Source organism: Carassius gibelio, chromosome B10 (genome assembly GCF_023724105.1).
Source record: "Carassius gibelio isolate Cgi1373 ecotype wild population from Czech Republic chromosome B10, carGib1.2-hapl.c, whole genome shotgun sequence".
Classification (NCBI taxonomy): domain Eukaryota; kingdom Metazoa; phylum Chordata; class Actinopteri; order Cypriniformes; family Cyprinidae; genus Carassius; species Carassius gibelio.
Genome location: NC_068405.1, coordinates 18,852,410 through 18,873,591, shown reverse-complemented (window position 1 = coordinate 18,873,591; position 21,182 = coordinate 18,852,410). Strand labels below are relative to the sequence as shown.

General features: G+C 36.7%; 1 protein-coding gene across 1 annotated transcript; it reads right to left on the bottom strand.

Moving 5' to 3' along the window:
• Positions 1–5,250: 5,250 nt before the first annotated feature.
• LOC127966115 (olfactory receptor 10A2-like) lies at positions 5,251–6,423 on the bottom strand. The gene has a single exon (XM_052566951.1). It carries the CDS (start codon positions 6,313–6,315, stop codon positions 5,251–5,253), a length of 1,065 nt encoding a protein of 354 aa, XP_052422911.1. The 5' UTR covers positions 6,316–6,423.
• Between the last annotated feature and the right edge of the window lie 14,759 nt (positions 6,424–21,182).

Genomic DNA, 21,182 nt, shown 5'->3' with positions numbered 1-21,182 from the left:
GTCCCTCTCTGACAGCAGGTGCCACTAATGGAACTCCAAGTGTTTATAGACTGCTGCCCCTTTAAGACCGAGTGCACGGATCCAATACAACAATGCACAGGAGATTTCTTTCTCCACTGTACTTACTTTCACTTAAAGGCGCGGTCACACTAGACTTTAAACGTGCAAAATTATTTCGGACGCCACTGCGAATATGGGTGGGAGCAAGATAAAACGGTCTCTCCTCAATTACCACAAGATGGATTAATATGTGCTTGCTTGTACTGTGTCTTTTGCGACGGCGTCAAAAGCGTGTACTCTCTGTATCTCTCTCTATATAAATATATACACCCTAAGGAAAAAAAAACATAAAACATCCTCATTCCAATGTATCATGTTCCAATGTTAAATCCTATGTTCCCTCCAGAAGTTTGCACTCTGCAAGTGAACAACGCCTTGTGGTGCCATCCCAAAGAAATTCAAAATCACTCTCACGGACCTTTTCCTGGACTGTGCCCAGCTGGTGGAATGACCTCCCAATCTCAACTCGTACAGCTGAGTGTTTACTCCTTTTCAAGAAACATCTAAAGACTCATCTTTTTCGCCTGCACTTAACCTACTAACACCAGCACTTTTCCTTTTCTTGTCTTTTTCATTTAATAAAAAAAAAAAAAAAAAAAAAATACCTGGCTATGCGTTCTATACTAGACTAACTGAGATTTGTCATGGCACTTGTATACTGTTGTTGTTCTCTTGTTGACCTGACTGCTTCTATTGTTCTCATTTGTAAGTCGCTTTGGAGAAAAGCGTCTGCTAAATGATTAAATGTAAATGTAAATGTATCATCTGTTCCCGTTGACACTACAAACCATGCAGCTTCTTTTCTTCTTTTATTTTTATAATCTTTTAAATATGTATTATATAAAAAATAGGCCTGCCTTGCCTCTTCCTCATGTTCTATCCCCCATCTGATGGCAGCTGTGGTGACTGATTTATTTGGGTAGCAGACGTTCCTCACAGTGGAGATGGCAGGATTGGAAACACTGGTGGACACAATGGCATGGATGTTGGATGCGGTTATCCTACCTGCTCTCAGGGCGTACCAGGCTGGTGATAAGTATTGCCGTTTTGTTTCGGCTTCCACCAGAGCTGCCTGTGCCTCATTTACTGCAGTCATGTCTGCGAGGCCCTCACAGTGCTGTTGGAGGAGAGACAACTCACATCCATACTTGCCTGTATCATGAAGCCGCAGCAAGGACTTTGGCAGTATGCGAGGGGAGACAGGGTCTGTATAATGTTGATAATAGTCCTCCATCCCCGTCAGACAAACAGCCTTGCTGTGTGTGTGCAAAATGCTTAAAAGAGGTGACAGGTCAGAAAGTGTGGGGTTGTGTTCACATGAACTCATGTTACCAGCACGGGTACGAATGCCTGACCTGCCTTTTTCTCCACTGATGCGCCGGTCTAGTTCTTTCCGTTGGGCAGCACCAGAGGAGAAATCAATTTTGTGGGCCACCTCCGCTCGAACCTTGTCCACATTAGAGGGCATCATCCAGTATGCTGGATCATCTGTAACCGTCTTGGTCCCCTGTATCCTCATTGCTGCCTCGATTTTGAACAGCAAAGCCCCAACATGGGTGCAAGACTCAGCAATGCCAGCCATGCATGTGCATTGCCCATTATCGACCTTGCCACAGGAGCTGAGGATAACCCATGGCTGAAGTGGAGGTTCATTCAGCCGCTGGGAGTGCATAACCTAAAAAAAGGATTGACATAATACAAAAAAAAGCTTTTTTTTCTGCACAAATAAATACCGACATTTGCAATAATATTTTATTACGTTGATATTCCACTAGGTTAGTTATTAAAATATCCCTTTAAATTGGTTCACCAGCCACCAATCAGGCGAGGCCGACGTCACAACTGGAACGAACTTCAAAATAGGAAGTTAAGCGTCTTGTTTTGGTGAACGGTGTGTTGTGTCTGAGGTGAATGTTCGTCAATATTATACCGGATTACAGAACTACCGGACGAAAACAGTGGATTATTGCACGTATGATAGGTGAGTAATTACTACTTAAGTGTAACAAACCCGCATAGACAAGCTTCATAGCTCGCAGAATCTGACAAGTGTGTGTGTCACCACTGATGCTTAGTTAACGTTAACATTACCTTAGTGCGAACGATTGTTTTCTCCACGTTTAATTTGCAGATCTGCAGATCTTGCACCCATCCATTTGTGAACTGCAGGTGAGCCTCCAGTGACTTGAAATTTTTAAATTGATCGGAGGTGTAAGCGCTCACTCCACAGACCAGGTAGGAGAAAATATCAGGGAAACTGAGGTTTGGTAAACTTTCATAATTATTACACCAAACATTGTGTTCATAGGGATCGATTCCGCCTATAACCTCAATTTTTTTTAAGTAGCGTTGTTTGGCTTCATTATTAAGTTTGTCCACATATGGTATAGCCAACTTTTTTTTGTCACGTTCCATAACTTTTTCTGGAGACCGGTAGGCTACGCTATTATCTTATTACAAACCGGCTTTGCGTTGCCTCTAAAATGGCCGCCGTTACCCACAATGCACCATTCCATGACGTCTACGCCCGAGCTCTATACTGTTGTTGTTCTCTTGTTGACCTGACTGCTTCTATTGTTCTCATTTGTAAGTCGCTTTGGAGAAAAGCGTCTGCTAAATGATTAAATGTAAATGTAAATGTATCATCTGTTCCCGTTGACACTACAAACCATGCAGCTTCTTTTCTTCTTTTATTTTTATAATCTTTTAAATATGTATTATATAAAAAAGAACGCTGCGCTACAGCTAAAGTTATATAGTGCTTCCTTCATTTTTGAATTCACGCAGTGACGTATCGATCTTCTACTGGTCCAACATCCTCACGTGATGCGAATTCGCAGGTCAGAGTTCACCAAACTTGAACTTTGGAACGCAGCGAAATGCAAAATTTTTCGCATAAGCTTGCGTTTCCGGTCTGACGCATTCGCATGCAATGGAAGTCAATGGAGAGCAGTGCAGTGTGACCGCCCCATAAGGCATAACCGACTGTTTTTACAAGAATACTAACAGAGACAATTATTTTGAGATAAAATGTTTATTCATTCAGAAGCAAGGATACGCGAAAGAGGAATCAATTCTGTGTAAAGACATTGTCTGAAATGCTGCTCTGAGTGCGTGCTTTGAATGAGTGCGCGCAAGCTCCGAACGGTTTAAAACGATTGAATCTGCAAGATTTAGAAACAAGTGCAAACGATCAACTATGATCCGTTTCACCCCTTCAAGCGAGTGAACAACGCAATTCAAGTTATGAATTTTACATCAACATTCAAGATAACCCTTCGGGCAGGACGGTGATACACTCTGGAGCCCGACTGAAAAACACAATAGCCCTGAGACTGGGGGCTAGAGATTTTGCGAGCCCTGCCCCTCAGATCTATCCAGTTTGTGAACCATTGGTTTCCACACTGGTTTTGTTAAACAAAATAAATTATTATTTTTGACTGACTCAAAAGAATCACCTGTTCACAAATCGGATCGTGAACTTGCATTACCGAGTGAAAGATTCTTGAATATTTTGAATAAATAAAGATTCAAGTTAATCTGTAAAGCACATAAAGCTATCGTTTGACTTTATAATATTTTATTTAATGCATGATTCATATGGATCTATTAACTGAATGCAAAGTGTGAGTTCTAGGAGAATGTTTGTGATGATGAGCATGTTTGCACGCTCACTATAGCTGCTAATGAACAGAATGCTGCACACAGTTTTTTGTTTCAATGGAGAATCAGTTGCCATATTGGTTGAAATCCCCAAACTACTTACTTAAATATTAAATTAATAAATGACATAAAAAAGTAATCACTGGTAATTTAAAATACTTTCAGATGTAAACCCCAGTTACTCATATTTTATATTTTAAATACCTAACGCCATTACATGTATTTCGTTACTCCTCAGCCCTGTATATATATATATATTTATGTTAGGCTACAGCTGTGGCATGTTGTAGCTATTGGTTGTAAATGTGTAGGTAGATGTTTATTCATAACCAATTATATATTGAATAATAAACAAACAAACAAACAAAAAAAGTCATTATTGGCCTGATAATGATTAATAGGCTAGTATTATTATAATAAATGCTACAGTTAAGAACTATGGTACATGCTTCAGATATTCCAAAAGATGGCATGAGCCTGGCATATCAGGTCACACTTCAACATTTAATGATGTCCATTAAAATTCTCTAAAATATAAGACAATCTTGTATGATTCAGGAAATACAGACATGAATGTGATGGAGGAAGACTGCTATGTTAAATGGATATGTTAACATCAGTCCTGAAACATATTGATTCTTTTAATAAATTCATTTAAAGATATCAAGCTGTTGCTGTTTCATCTGAGAATCACAATGATTTGTGAAGAAACAGTAAAACACAACATTGTAGACATCTATATTAAATTGGAGAGTAAAATAATAATAATAATAATAATAACTTTTTACAGTCCTTAATGTTTTCCATCTTCATAATCCAGTTTTAACTGTTTATGCAATTAACTAGCTTTGATAGCTTTGCTTTGATTGTTTTTTGGTGTTGTCTCATACTCTTAGAAATGCTGTTATTTGTAAATGCTACTGCTTAGCTTCTGATATACGATTTTATCCTGGTTAAAGCTTTAATAAAGCAGAATACATGATTGCTTTGTAACATTTTAGTAAACAGTTAGAAGTGTCTGCCAGCAAGTATTGCTCGTTATCTAAACAGTCACTTTTTACTTAATGAAAGTGGGATTTATGGTGTAATTAATTTCCTTAGTGACACTATTTAGTCTGTTTATTTTTGTTTAGATTTTTGTAACAACCATAAAAACTCTCAGAGAGAAAATGCAGAGGAGGCATTATGAAAAATTGGCAGAATCATATATTTAAAAACCTCAAATGTAAAGATAAAAGCTTTAAAATATTTCTAGAACAGCCCACTGATTTATTTAAAGATATAAAATAAATAAATTAAATCCAATAATAAATTATTATTTGTATATACGTAAAAGAGCTAACAAAAGCTGTCTGAATACAGTATAGAAATTATGCAAAATACATGTGTTCTTTATGACTAAATCCTGCAAGCTGAACAAAGTTAACAGCAGATTTACATTTATTATTGAAAAAAGCTTTTTCAAATGACCACAAGATAATACAGGAAGCAACACAGAAAGCCTCCAGAATAAGAGTATAAATAATCTCAATGTTGTACATTAATGTGTATTTTTAGAGGATGAACAGACAGTCTCTGGGTTACCAATGAATGAATCCTGCTTCGAATCTCTTTAGTTTTCAGTGAGTAGAGGATGGGATTGATGCAGGGCGTGAGAAGGGATGACAGAGACAAGCACACTGTTCTTACATTTGAGTTTATAATAATTCCAAAAAATCCAAGACTGAAGATGATTACAATAGGAATGAAGAAAAGGGTCACTAATATGAGGTGCTCTGAGCATGTGGCCAGCGCCTTATAACGGCTCTGATTATTTTTCATTCTGAACACAGTGGTCAGAATACCCATGTAGGTCAAGAAAATAAAAATCAAAGGTACAGCATTGAATATTATAGTTAAAGCAGTTGCAAAATTCCACTGGGATGTTGTATCGCTACAAGCGAGTCTTAAAACAGGAGCATAATCACAAAAATAGCTGTTGACCTTGAGAGAGCCACAAAAGGACAGAGATGGGATGGATGCAACAGGATACAGAATTATAACAATACAAAAGAACCAAGCTGCACAGATTATATAAACCATTCTGGTGTTTGTATTTATATTGTCTTGTCTTAGAGGGAAACAGATTGCAATGAACCTGTCATAAGAGAGAATACATAAGGATAATGGTTCGAGTGTTAAAAAAACATAATAAGTGTACATTTGCACAAGGCACAGTTTGAATGGCACAAAATTGTCCAGAACAATGTAAGTTTTGATCATGCCAGGCACAAGAGATGTACTGAGTACAATATCAACCAAAGCTAGATTACCAACAGCCATGAACTTTGGGACATGAAGACGGTGGTCATAGAAAATGATGGTGATCAGAAAGACATTGCACATGACTGTTATCACATAAAGCAGAGTGAGGAACATGACATAGATATTACTGTAAGGCATTGAACTCAGTGCAACAATGTAAAATCCTACAGGCTGAATGATGGAGTTGCTGGTGTTTTGCATGGCTGTCCTTTTTTTACGACTTGGCTTCCTTGCAGTGTGCTCTACTCTTAGTGGGCGAGAAACCAAATACCTGTGAGAAACAGTCATAAACAGTCTTTGCTATACAAATTACCTGTCATTTGAGAGCATAAGCCTTTATGACATTCAACCAGAAATCTACAAAATCTATGAAAATCTACAATTGACATGTCACAATTATTGTATACTTACATGCAACAATGATGCTGTGGTTTGTGGATAATGCAGATGCTGGGCCTCTGCTTCACAGTCCAAGGTTATTGTGAACACTGAATGTGAACTTGAGAACATTTTGGGCAATATATAGGTCAACCCCCCAAAGATGTCATTAAAACGGAAAGTATACGGTATCTAAATAGTCTTTAGAGGAAATATATTCATAATCACTTTTTACTTGATAAATGTGAGATTAATGATGGTGTAACTAATTGCTTCAAGTGTCACTAATTAGTCGGTTTATTTTTGTAACAACATCAAAACCCCCCAGAGGGATCATGTAAAAGTGGCATTATAAAAAAACGAAATCATGTAACTAAAAAATTAACAAAATTTAAAAAGGAAAGCTTTGTAGAACAACACAGATTTATTTTATGCTATAAAATAAATGATATATATTATAAATAATTATTTATGTATAACCCACCTCCCTTTAAAAGTTTGGGATCAGTAAAAGTTAATTAAAAAAATTTATATATATACATACATTTTATTTTTAGCATAAATTAATGCATTAAATTATTCAAAAGTGTCCGTAAAGGGATTTACAATATTAGAAAAGATTTCAAATAAATTTGATTCTTTTGAACTTTGTATTAATGAACGAATCCTAAAAAAAAAACATTAACACAGTTTTCAAAAAAATATCATCAACACAACTGTTTTGAACATACATATAATGGACAGCCATTTTCAGGTCTTTTACGGAGATGTTCGATTAGATTCAGGTCTGGGGTTTAGTTTACTGTGTCTTGGCTGGGTGCTGAAATACAGAAAAAAAATCACAAGTCAAACAGCGTCATTTCAACATCAACCCTTAAACATATTTCTTTCTTTCAATAATTACATTTAAGGATGTCAAGCTGATGCTGTAATTTCTAAATAGTTTGAACTTAATTAATATGAGATGCCTGAAGGCACTGTTTCATTAAAATCATAATGCTTTAAGAACAAACAGTGCCTGCTACAGTAAAACACATCACCTCAGAAATCTGTTTCAATTTAGATTTCAGAGTGAAATAAAACTCACTTTTACCATTCATTATGTTTTTTTATGTTCATAACCCACTTTTTAAATGCTTAAGAAAACATATAATTAGCTTTGATAAAAGAATCAGGGCTTCATACATTTAAATTTAAAGTTTCCACTGTATGAGTGATTTGGGCTGTCCCAAGGCTTTTGGATTCACCTGATGTCTAAATTGTCTTGACACAGCTTTTGCAGATAAGCTAATGTTTCCAATCTGCCACTGGTCAGACAAACCATAAGACTATTGTTTGGACTTTTAAGTAATAATTTACAAAACCAAACAAATAAACAAACCAAATGTCCAAAGTCCAAATGTCCCCAAAAGGATAGTAATGCCAGTAAATTTGGAACTTGCAGGGAAATTTTTTGATCTCCATGAGGAAAATGAGCTTATAAGTCATACAGAATTATCTTTTTTGAAGATGTTTTCATTGAAGGGTGGGTTTAGGGTAAGTGGATAGAAAATACAGTTTGTACAATATAATAATCATTACATCTATGGAATGTCTCCATAAAACATGGAAACCCAACGTGTATGTGTGTGTGTTTGCACATGCGTGTGTATACAATTACATAATGAAGTGTCAAAATCCCACTTAAATTTTTTTTCCCTTCACACTTGAGTCTGTAGCAAAACTTCCACATTTAGTATTACAGTAAACCTGCTTTTGAGGTTAATAAAGGTGTCAGGAGTTTAAGGTTTCATAACTTGACATTATGCTGTACCACAGAACCTGATTTTACCAAGTGAGACATGTTCCTGGAACATCTTTGTTGTCCCTGGAACAACATTGTGATTAACTAATCAGATTTAAAGAACCAGTTTATAGATTTTGTGAAGTTTACACTTACCATCACTGTTAGGTGCTTGTACATCAGTGTTATTCATCTATCATTTCCTCTAATTTTAGGCATTACTCATGGTTAAGATTAGGTTTAGGTGTAGGGATATGGTCAAGAATACATTTTTGGAGTAAAATGTTGTTCCAGAGTCAAGAAAATATGTTGACCTAGGAACACATCTAACTCAGCAAAATCAGGACGTGCATGGTGTATCCTCTAGCAGCAACTCAGCTACCAGCTGGTCCAGTTTTTGGTGGCTTTTATTAGAACATTAGTATTTTCACCAACTAAAAAATGATTTGCCTGAAATGACATGAATTAACAGAACAAACTGAAACAGACTAAATCCAGAAGAACTGTGGCAACATCTCCAAGAAACCTACCTGCAAAGCTACTGTACTGTTAAAAGTTTTAAGAACTTGTGTAAAAATGCTGTAAAATGAAGATGCTGTCAAACATAATGTCATTAATGTTCTTTATCAATGAACTTCTTGAACAGCTTAACCTGGCAAAGACTGAGCTTCTTGTCTTCCCTACCACTCCAACTCTACAGCATGATTTCATCATCCAGCAAAGTTCTTCTACAATTATCCCACCAACTTCAGTCAAAAATCTTGATGTAATCTTTGATGACCAGCTTTCTATCAAAGACCACATTGCAAAGACTGCTCGATCTTGCAGGCTTGCATTGCACAACATTAGAAAAATCTGGCCCTTTCTAATGGAGCATGCTGCACAACTTCTTGTCCAAGCCCTTGCTATTTCTAGGCTGGACTACTGTAATGCTCTTCTGGCTGGACTTCCATAAAGCACAATCAAACCTCTACGAATGATTCAGAATGCAGCGGCATGACTGGTCTTCAACGAGCCCAAAAAATCCCATGTTACATCTTTCCTTGCACTGGCTATTGGTTGCAGCTTGCATCAAGTTCAAGACATTCATGCTTGCACAGAACAGCTAAAGGCTCATCACCCGCCAACTTCTACTCACTATTATGAATCTACATCCCCTCCAGAAGTCTGAGATCCTCTATTGAGCAGCGCTTCGTGGTACCATCACAGGAAGGCTCAAAATCACTTTCCAGAACATTGTCGTTTACCGTTCCTGGCTGGTGGAATGGTCTTCCCACCCCTATCCGGAATGCTCATCTCTTTCAACACTACTTGCCTTCTTCCTAAAATAAAATGACAACAACAAAAAAAAAAAAAAAAACACGTCTTTCTCTTTATTTATTCCGTCCCTTTCTAGCTTGTACATATTTGATGTTTTTCCCAATAGTCACATTGGATAAAAGTGTCTGCAAAATTATTAAATGTAAATGTTACAGAAAAAAATAAGATCTCTGGTATCTAAATAGTTTTTAGAGAAAGGATATAAATTAGCAATCTTAACTTAATTAATGTGAGATGAATGATGGTGTAACTAATTGCCTGAAGTATCACTATAGTCCAGTTTATTTTTGTGAAAACAATAAAATCTCTTTGAGGGATAATATAAAGGTGGTATTATATACACATAACTTACACTATCATTCAAAAGTTTGGAGTAAGTAAATTGTGTTTTGAAAGAAATGTAACATTTTGTTTCAATGTTACAGATTGCCTGTATGACGGATAACTGAAATGAGAGAAAAGTGTTTATTACGTTTGAAATATGCATATTTTACTTACAAAAACACATGCATACATTACAGAAGGCCTTAATTCACCCCCTGGAACTATGTGAGGGACGTTTTATTATGAATGTGCACACTTTATTTGACGACTTGCGGACTGTACAACTGCAACACCCGCTGACTTCAATGATAGAGCTTGGTATAGCCACGACAAATTTTAATATAACTCCGACTGGATTTACCTGAAAGAAGAAAGTCATATACACCTAGGATGACTCGAGGGTGAGCAAAAGACAAACAAATTTTCATTTTTGGGTGAACTAACCCTTTAATATGAGACACCTGAAGGCACTGTTTCCTTTGAGAAACATAACAAATCATGAAAAAAGCAATGCAGTTACATCACTATAGACATCTGTCTTAAATTGGAGAAATAAAATGAAAGCCATTTTCATAGTCCTTTATGTTTTTTTATCTTCATAACCCACTTTTTAAGTCCTTAAGGAATCTTATAATTTTCTTTGATAACACATAAACAAGACTTCATTTATTTTATTCAAAACTTCTGGAGTCTGTCCAGTGGCCAAATGTCCAAAGGCCATTCAAGTTGTTTTGAGTTCACACATCTTCTCCAGATGAGCTACTGTTTCCAGCCTACCATGATCAGACAAACCATTAAAAGAAAGACCTTAGTTTGGACTTAACAAAACAAAGCCGCCTCCTTGGACACATACTGTATACTTACTGTATGAAGAAATTACAATCCATTGGGGGAAACACACTCAAAAACATCCCAATGACTCCCTGAACAACCTAATTCTCTCTAAATTAAGATATCGCTGATGAAGTGACTAAATTGTCTAATTAAAGCAGTTCTGATAAGCAAATATATCAAGTATAGTCTGTGGGAATTATTTCTGCTCTAATTAGCCCCAGGCTTCTCTCATCTCATGAGGTTCAGGGTTAAGGACCTTACTGGAGACACAATGTAAACACAGCATTGTTTGTCCTTAGAGCAAGTTAATTGATCTCCCTAAACTCAAAAAGAAGACATAGTACTCTCAGAACTTGCATGGAGATTTACGTTACTTAAAGGATGTTTGAAAGCAACCGTAGAGCAAATGTATAACTGGAGATTTATATGAACAGTATGATTAACAACACATTTTAATTACCTCAAAATAGTACAGGAAGCATCACAGAAAGCCTCCAAAACTATTTTTTTTTTCACTTTACACTAGAAACTGAGATATGTTGTACATTAATGTGAATTAATGTGTTTTAGAGGATGAACAGACAGTCTCTGGGTTAACAAAGAAACCTATATCCATACTTGAAACACTTCAGTTTCAGTAAGTTGAGGATGGGATCAGGGTTGTTATTTGTGGGGGAGATAGGGGGGATATAACCCATATATATGTGTGTGTGTCTGTGTGTGTGTGTGTGTGTGTGTGTAAGGGAAACAGGTCAATTTAGCTCAAAGGGAATCATTTAAGATTTTAAAGGGAATTTGAACAGAATCACTGTTTCACGGCTGATCACTGAGTACACCTGGCCTGAGATTCACTGAACGAGCCGTTTAACATCAAATCTGCGCTGGATATTAATATCCACAGTATAGCGAAAACACTATCAATTAGCACAGTATCAAGATCAGCAGTTTAAGACATTAACTTGTAAGTACAAAACACAAGATACTTCTCTTTTCAATATGAATAAGGCTTTATTAGATAAATCCAAGACATATAAACTAATCTAACATATGAGCACACGCACTCATACATTCATACAAGTTGCAGGAAGATCGAAAGTTAGGGAAGAATGAGTTTAAGAGAATGAAAATGTGAAATCCGCAGTTTACATGACTATGTGAAATTGCATAGACATGAACAGCCATCAATCACTTAATTAACCCTCGCATTGAGTTCCTCAATGAGGTTAAAATTATATTAGATACACCAGTATAGATCAGTCTGGAGGTACTTGCGTTACCTGTGTAAAGGGGTCCCATTGTTGTCATTGAAAGGGGGTTCCCCGATGTTGCTGATTGACTGGAAGTTCAGTAGTCGTTGAAGTGACGTGTAGGGTAGCCCGTGGTTGGGCGTTGTGTGGGCTGGTTGAAGTTAAACGGGCGCTCGAGGTCAGACTCGGAGACACAGTGTTACAAAACTTAACTTAGAACACGAAACTCTCAAACAGGAAAAAAAGTAACTAAATTAAAAGAACAGAAGTAAAGTTTGACGAGACTAGGTGGTGTTTCTTCTCATTGTGGATAAGTAGCAGCAGGCGTGCAGACCGCTGGAACCGCGATCAAGGAACGCTAACAGTGATGACTAAAAGCATGACTAAAAGCAAAGCTACAAGCTAAGAGCTAAAAGCCGGCATGACTGATAGCAAAAGCTAAACACAAGCTAAAAGCTAAAAGCAGAATTTTATGGTGTCTTGAGTATTTAAGCTGGCCTTTTGGCCACGCCTCAAATTTTGTCTTGATCAATTAGATATTGTCTTTGCTCTGGGTATCATAAATCATATGTCATCTTATCAAGCAAGTGGTCCGAATTTTCCCGCTCTTACAGGGTATAATTTTGGACATGATTCCTATAACAAGAATATGATACATTTGAAAAATAACTGATGGTCAGAAACATTTTAAGCAATCAGATTGAAACACAAACATACTAAACATAAATATGAATCCTTAAGCTATCCCATAGTTATTAAAAGACATACACAATAAGTGATTATAAACATTATAGTCAAATGTATGGGTTACATATAAATGAATATGGAGTTAAGCGATGGACTGAAATTCATTCAGAAGTCATTTTGAGTTCATTTTGATCCATTGTATATCTAGAAAAGACAGTTTATGTGCCATTCTCTGACATAAGGATTGTTTTGTGCAGATCAGAGGTTAAAAGGTCTCCTTAGGAATTTCAGTCTGGTTCTGCTAGGTGGGGGGAAGTCAATCCAAGGATCTTGTTTATTACTCTCCGAATTGAATTTGTCAATAATTGTTCTGGTGGTGTTAATGTTGAAAGCTGTTCTGTGAAAGAGTTGGTTGGTTGGTTATCTTGCTTCTGATTTGTGACACAAGCAGTGCCGCTGCTAGATATTTTGGTGCCCTAAGCATAATTCCTTTATGATGCCCCCCACCCCGACCTCGAGAAAGAAAAAAAAAAACATTCGCCCGCGCAAACATCCTAGGGGGACTCACTTTCTAGACTAGAGCAATTATTAAATATCTTTCTTGTTCCCCCTTTTTTGTTACATATACATGGCTAATATTTCTATAGGCTAATGAAATAATACCGGCATTTAAAAAAAAATAATTAGGCTATTTTTGATGCCCCCTTAGCACTTGGTGCCCTACGCACAGTGCGTGATGCGCGTGGTGGGAGCGGCGACGCTGGGCACAAGGAATGATTTACAACCTCCTGTTGCCTTTTGGCTCATGTTTCAACCACAGTCCTGATCGACTTTTTAATTTGTCTGGTTTGGGTCTGATACACTACACTACACACACACACACACACACACACATATATATACAGGGCTGGTAAAGGTTACTTTTAAAATATATTTCACTATAGACTACAAAATACAAGCTTTAAAAAGTAATCAGTAACATATTTCGTTAGATTACTCAGGTTTACTAACTTAATCTAAATACTTTAGAATACTTTGAAATACTTAAGCTTTTTAACACAAAGGAACATATTCATGTGCTGTTTTGTTTTTATGCTTTCCAACATCTACCAGCCATAGGATTTGTGTTTGCTTTGCATTTTTTTTAAGAGCATAAATTTTCCACAGAATTTCTATGAACAACAATTTTTTATGTTATTTAAATCTTCCAATTAATACAAATTCAATTTGAATGCAGTGAATGGAATTCCATGTTGTTTCATGCTGCATTCAATCTTCAAAACTAATCCAGACACACCAAACACATAATAAAAGTAGCCAAAACAACTAGCACAGTTGTCCAAGTTATGCAATAGATTTGTTTAATGAATGGACCAAAAAAGTTAAAACGAGTCGCAAAAGAGTCAAAACTGACAGGGTTCATTACCCATGATCGCAAGCAATGTCGTTATTAACGATGCTTTTGGGAAGCAAACCTCAGGGCTCACAAAATTAAAAAAATCTCTGGTAGGCCTTCGGGCAGGCATTCTTCAGGTTTTGGTAGTCAAAAATGAATTTAACTAGCCTGGAATAAAAAAAAAAAAACAAAAACAAAAAAAACAAAGACAGCTGACCTTGAAAATCTAGTAGCATATCTGGATGTAACGATTCAATCAACTAATGATGTGATAAAATTCACATTACAGGTAAAAAATCCTAAATCAAATAAAAAAAAATCATACATCTAAAAGAAATATCTAAATTTTTAAAAAAAATGTGTCTGTGCTCTATTTTAAATCAGAGGAAACCATTTGAATTACTATCCAAAAAAAGATGCTAAATACTTTATTTGGATTGTATAATTAAAGAAATTGAAGTAAAAACAGAATGGTTCGATTTTACCTTTTTGAATGAGATGCAGATGTCCCTCTCTGACAGCAGGTGCCACTAATAGAACTCCAAGTGTTTAAAGGGGGGGGGGGGTGAAATGCTCGTTTTCACTCAATATCCTGTTAATCTTGAGTACCTATAGAGTAGTACTGCATCCTTCATAACTCCAAAAAGTCTTTAGTTTTATTATATTCATAAGAGAAAGATAGTCTGTACCGATTTTTCCCAGAAAAACACGACCGACTGGAGGCGTGACGTGTGGGTGGAGCTAAAGAATCACGAGCGCCAGTAGGCTTTTGCGTTGAGAGCGCTTGGAAGCTGTGACATTAACGTGAGGAAAAAACCATCCAAAACAAACCATGGCTAACAGTCAGATTCAGCGTATATTTATGATCCAGAATCAGATCCCGAGGCTGAAACTGAACGAGAGCAGCAGCAGCAACGACCCGGGTCTCCGATGGGAGGCGGACGCACTAACAAGGAGGCAGAGATATTTGAAGCAGTTTTACTCACCGCCTGCGGTTCCAACACACGATCGTGACCCCTTTTCGTTGGGATTGCATCATCCTTAAGAAATAAACGATACGCAAATCCATCGTCAAACTGGGCCTTGTTTGTAAAACAAGCATTTTCGAAATGCAGGGAACAAACACTTGCACAACTCCGTTGATGCTCTGTAAAAATAAACTCCATCCACTGGTCCCTTAATGCTGTTTTTTCTTTGGTAATCTGTGCAGGGTTCTCTTGCCCTGGCAACCAAAAACACACTCCTTTTGTGACATTTCGCGACGCTCCCGCTCTGATCAGTGATTGTCTGTGCTCAGCCTCTCAGTGCTCTGCTATACGGGAGTGCGCGCTCTTCCGGAAGACGCGCCCTTAGGATCCATATAAGGAAATTCCGCTCCATCTAACGTCACACAGAGCCATACTCGAAATAAAACTTTCCAAAACTTGTGACAAACCGGAAGGAGTATTTTTGGAACAAAAATACTCCTTCAAATGTACAACTTAATTTTTGAAACTTTGTCCATGTTTAGCATGGGAATCCAACTCTTTAACAGTGTAAAAAACTCAGTATGCATGAAATAGCATTTCACCCCCCCTTTAAAGACTGCTGCCCCTTTAAGACCGAGAGCACGGATTCCAATACAACAATGCACAGGAGATTTCTTTCTCCACTGTATACTTTCACTTAAGGCATAACCGACTGTGTTTACAAGAATACTAACAGAGCCAATTATTTTGAGATAATTTTGTGTGTATGTATTCATTCATAAACAAGGATACGCGAAAGAGGAATCAATTCTGTGTAAAGACTGTCTGAAATGCTGCTCTGAGTGCGTGCTTTGAATGAGTGCGCGCAAGCTCCGAACGGTTTAAAACGATTGAATCGGCAAGATTTAGAAACAAGTGCAAACGATCAACTTCGATTTGTTTCACCCCTTCAAGCGAGTGAACAACGCAATTCAAGTTATGAATTTTACATCAATTTTCAAGATAACCCTTCGGGCAGGACGGTGATACACTCTGGAGCCCGACTGAAAAACACTGGGATGGGGGGCTAGAGATTTTGCGAGCCCTGCACCTCAGATCTATCCAGTTTGTGAACCTTTGTTTTACACACTTTTGTTAAACAAAAATAAATTATTATTTTTGTCTGACTCAAAAGAATCATCTGTTCACAAATCGGATCATGAACTTGCATTACGCACATTGAAAGATGATCTATTCTTGAATATTTCAAATGAATAAATGACTTCTAGTTAATCTGTAAAGGACATAAAGCTATCGTTTGACTTTATAATACTTTGTTTCATGGATGATTTGTATGGATCTGTTAACTGAATGCAAAGTGTGAGTTCTAGGAGAATGTTTGAGAAGAGTCTGGCTGCAGACTTGCACTTGCACTCTCAGACTTGCATTCTCAGACTTGCATTCTCGGACACTTGTGCTTCCGCTAGCGACGTCACTTGCAGTCTTTATTTATTTATTTTTTTAGTTCTATTTATTGATAACTTTTTGTTTGACTCTTTCAACATTTTAAAACAGAAGCCAGGTGGTGAAGACAAGAAAAAAAGAAACTAAATTGCAATGTCACTTCGCAATCGTTACTTGCATTCTCAGACTTGCACTCTCAGACACCTGTGCTTCTGATAGCGACATCACTTGCAGTCTTAATTTCTTTTTATTTTTTATTTTTTATTTTTTTTGTTCTATTTATTTATAACTTTTTGTTTGAATCTCTCTCAACATTTTACAACAATAGCCAGGTGGTGAAGACAAGAAAAAAGAAAATAAATGACAATGTCACTTGCAATCGCTACTTGCACTCTCCGCTACCTGTGACATCACTTGCAATCAACAGAAATCGTGCATGTTGCCAATGGAGAAAAAAAAATTTTTTTGCCAATGGAGTCAAGACGCTGTGGCGGTGATTAAACGATTAAAATTAAATTAGTGGGCCTACTACTAAAATGTACAGGGTCCTGTAAGAAAAAGACAATACTGGCAAATCCGTGGCCACAGAACAGCAGAATATGAACGCAATGCAAAAAGTATTTTGTTAAGCGTTTTCCTCCTGTAGAAAAAACCAAACACTTAATATGGCATAATGTATTAGGATACGTTAGGTTCAATTAAAAGACCAAATTCGATATATAGTTATTATTTAATGTACTACTTTAATGTACTACATGGCAAGCAGACGGCTATGAACACAATGCGAACATTTAATGTGTCCCAATAACAGACTAAGATGATAAAGACAATTCAGTAGGCCTCGCCTATATGTCTTGTTGTTGACTCAACATATATACAGACCAGCAAATATGAACGTGCATTATGAAATGCATTAAGTGTTGTTAAAAGGATCAGCTCCGTACAGGCAAACAGACGAGTAGGCCTACATAACACAGTGCGTTAAATTGTACATTAAACGTTTTCCTCCTATAGAAAATCATTATAAATAAAACACATAATGTAGCTTAATGGATAAAGACAGTGATATAAACGAGTTGTAGACAGTTTATTCTATATGGAAAAATGCTTAACGTGAAACTTTGCACGTTGCGTTTATTCATCACCACAGCTTCTTGTCTCCATTGGCAACAAGCACGATTTGTGTCGATTGCAAGTGTCGCAGGTAGCAGAGAGTGCAAATAGCGATTTAAAGTGACATTGTAATTTAGTTTATTTTTTCTTGTCTTTGCCACCTGGCTACTGTTATAAAATGTTGGGAAATTCAAACAAAAAGTTAAAAAAAAAATCAATAAAATAATCAAAAAAATTTGCTAGCGGAAGTGCAAGTGTCTGAGAGTGCAAGTGTCTGAGAGTGCAAGTCTGAGAGTGCAAGTCTGAGAGTGCAAGTCTGAGAATGCAAGTCTGAGAATGCAAGTCTGAGAAGGCAAGTGCAAGTCTGCAGCCAAACCCTCTTGGAATGTTTGTGTCGTGATGATGAGCATGTTTGCACGCTCACTATAGCTGCTAATGAACAGGCTGCTGCACACAGTTTTTTGTTTCAATGGAGAATCAGTTGCCATATTGGTTGAAATCACCAAACTACTTATTTAAATATTGAATTAATAAATGACATAAAATAGTAATCAATGGTAAACCCCAGATACTCATATTTTATATTTTAACTATGTAACGCCGTTACATGTATTTCGTTACTCCTCAGCCCTGCATATATATATATATATATATATATATATATATATATATATATATATTAGGCTACAGCTGTGGCATGTTGTAGCTATTGGTTCTAAATGTGTAGGTAGATGTTTATTCATAACCAATTATATATTGAATAATAAACAAACAAACAAACAAACAAAAAAAGTAATTATTAGCCTGGTAATGATTAATAGGCTAGTATTATTATAATAAATGCTAAAATGGCATAGAGAGCCTGGCATATCGGCTCACACTTCAACATTTAATGATGTCCATTAAAATTCTCTAAAATATAAAACAATCTTGTATGATTCAGGAAATACAGACATGAATGTGATGGAGGAAGACTGCAAATGGATATGTTAACATCAGTCCTGAAACATATTGATTCTTTTAATAAATTCATTTAAAGATATAAAGCTGTTGCTGTTTCATCTGAGAATCACAATGATTTGTGAAGAAACAGTAAAACACAACATTGTAGACATCTATATTAAATTGGAGAGTAAAATAAAAACAGTTTTCACAGTCCTTAATGTTTTCCATCTTCATAATCCAGTTTTAACTGTTTATGCAATTAACTAGCTTTGATAGCTTTGCTTTGATTGTTTTTTGGTGTTGTCTCATACTTCCAAGAGGGTCTGGCTGCAGACTTGCACTTGCCTTCTCAGACTTGCATTCTCAAACTTGCACTCTCAGACACTTGCACCTCCGCTAGCGATTTTTTTTTTTTAAACTTTTTGTTTGAATTTCCCAACATTTTATAACAGTAGCCATGCAGGTGGCGAAGACAAGAAAAAAATAAACTAAATTACAATGTCACTTGCAATCGCTACTTGCACTCTCTGCTACCTGTGACACTTGCAATTGACACAAATCGTGCTTGTTGCCAATGGAGACAAGATTAAACGCAACGCGCAAAGTTTCGCGTTAAGCAGTTTTCCATATAGAATAAACTGTCTACAACTCGTTTATATCACTGTCTTTGTCCAGTAAGCTACATTATGTGTTTTATTTATAATGATTTTCTATAGGAGGAAAACGTTATGTACAATTTAACGCACTGCGTTCTGTACTCGTCTGTTTGCCTGTACGGAGCTGATCCTTTTAAAATCACTTAATGCATTTCAAAATGCACGTTCATATTTGCTGGTCTGTATATACGTTGAGTCAACAACAAGACATATAGGCATGCCTACTGAATTGTCTTTATCATCTTAGTCTGTTATTAGGCCACATTAAACATTCGCATTGTGTTCATAGCCATCTGCTTGCCTTGTAGTACTACTTTAAATAATAACTATAAATAATAATAATAATTTAAATAAAATGTATTAATAAAAAAAAAATAATAATAAATCGAATTTGGTCTTTTGATTGAACTTAACGTATCCCAATACATTATGCCATATCAAGTGATTGTTTTTTCTACAGGAGGAAAACACTTAAAGGGGGGGTGAAAAGCCATTTCATGCATACTGAGTTTTTTACACTGTTAAAGAGTTGGATTCCCATGCTAAACATGGACAAAGTTTCAAAAATTAAGTTGTACGTTTGAAGGAGTATTTTTGTTCCCAAAATACTCCTTCCGGTTTGTCACAAGTTTCGGAAAGTTTTTTTTCCGAGTATGGCTCTGTGTGACGTTAGATGGAGCGAATTTCCTTATATGGGTCCTAAGGGCACTTCTCCCGGAAGAGCGCGCGCTCCAGTATTCACTTTATTTTCCATGGCAACAATGGTGCCGCCATTGCGCTCGTTTTGTCATCTTACTTCCGGCTGAGGGACCGGATGTAACGTACCTAAGCTAGTGGCTGGCTAGATTACAGAACGCAGAACGAAGAGAAGTATGATATATGCTCAGTTAGGGGTTGGATAACAATTGTATTCAAAAAACAATTTCACCAACGATGTAGCGAACACATTGTGACGCGGTCTGAGTGTTGTGGTGCACTTTACAATTTATAACCACCACCTAAAGAAGAGAAGCACCTGAGGAAATGGATGACGGCGCTAAATTTGAAGCGCCCACCCAAGCGCTCTTATGTGTGTTCGTACCATTTCATGGACGGGAAGGCGACTGACGAACACCCTTACCCCGAGAAATGGCTCGACTACGATGTCCCGTTAAAGAGGTCACGCTGGGGATGAAAAGGTTGTCAGATTCGGGTAAGCTAACCTTAACTAGCTATGTGTTTGCTCGCCTAACGTTAGATTTATGAAGTCCGTTCTATGAATACATTTATGATCAGTAACAGGCAGTTAACAAAGACCACGAATTTTCCATGATTACCATTATCCACCTATTTATTTAATATTTACGGTAGTACAAGATATTATAGTACATTACAATAGCTCACATTATTGCTGCTACAGAGATTGCAGGTGATAGCAGGCAAGCTAGCTACATTTCTCATTCAGATACTGACCTACGTTTGAACACTACAGTTAACAGTGTGTATACTGTTTTTTCTCTAATGCGTCTCTCTCTCTCTCTCTCTCTCACACACACACACACACACACACACACACTGTTCTAAGTTCGGGTCAGATAATATATTAATTGTCATGATATATTGTAAGTACTAATGTAAAAATTTTTACTTATTCACACAGATGTATCGATGACCGCCAGTGATGCAGTGGACAGCTGTGAGGGTGATCAGATCCACATGCCCCTGATCTTGCTGAAAGTCACCAGAAGTTACCTGCTGTGATAGTTATTTTTTTATGAACCTTTACAAAGTCACCAGAAGTTACCTGCTGTAATAGATATTATGAACCTTTACAGTGTCACCTGACATTACCTGCTGTAAATAGTTTTTATTTATTTATCTTAATTTGATCTTTTTTTTCATCTTTAATCTCTGATTTGAAGGAATAAGTCATGTCAAGTTTGTAAGTTAATTCCATCTTGGTTTATTACATATGGAAATTAAATGGTGAAGTTTTTACAGGATGGTCAGTAGAAGGTGTCTCTTGCTTCCTGAAAACAACAAACACTGATCAACACATCACAAATGATTTTATACAACTTA

Excerpts from the sequence above, each read along its gene's own strand:
- LOC127966115 (XM_052566951.1), bottom strand. The coding sequence starts at position 6,315 with ATGACTGTTTCTCACAGGTATTTGGTTTCTCGCCCACTAAGAGTAGAG.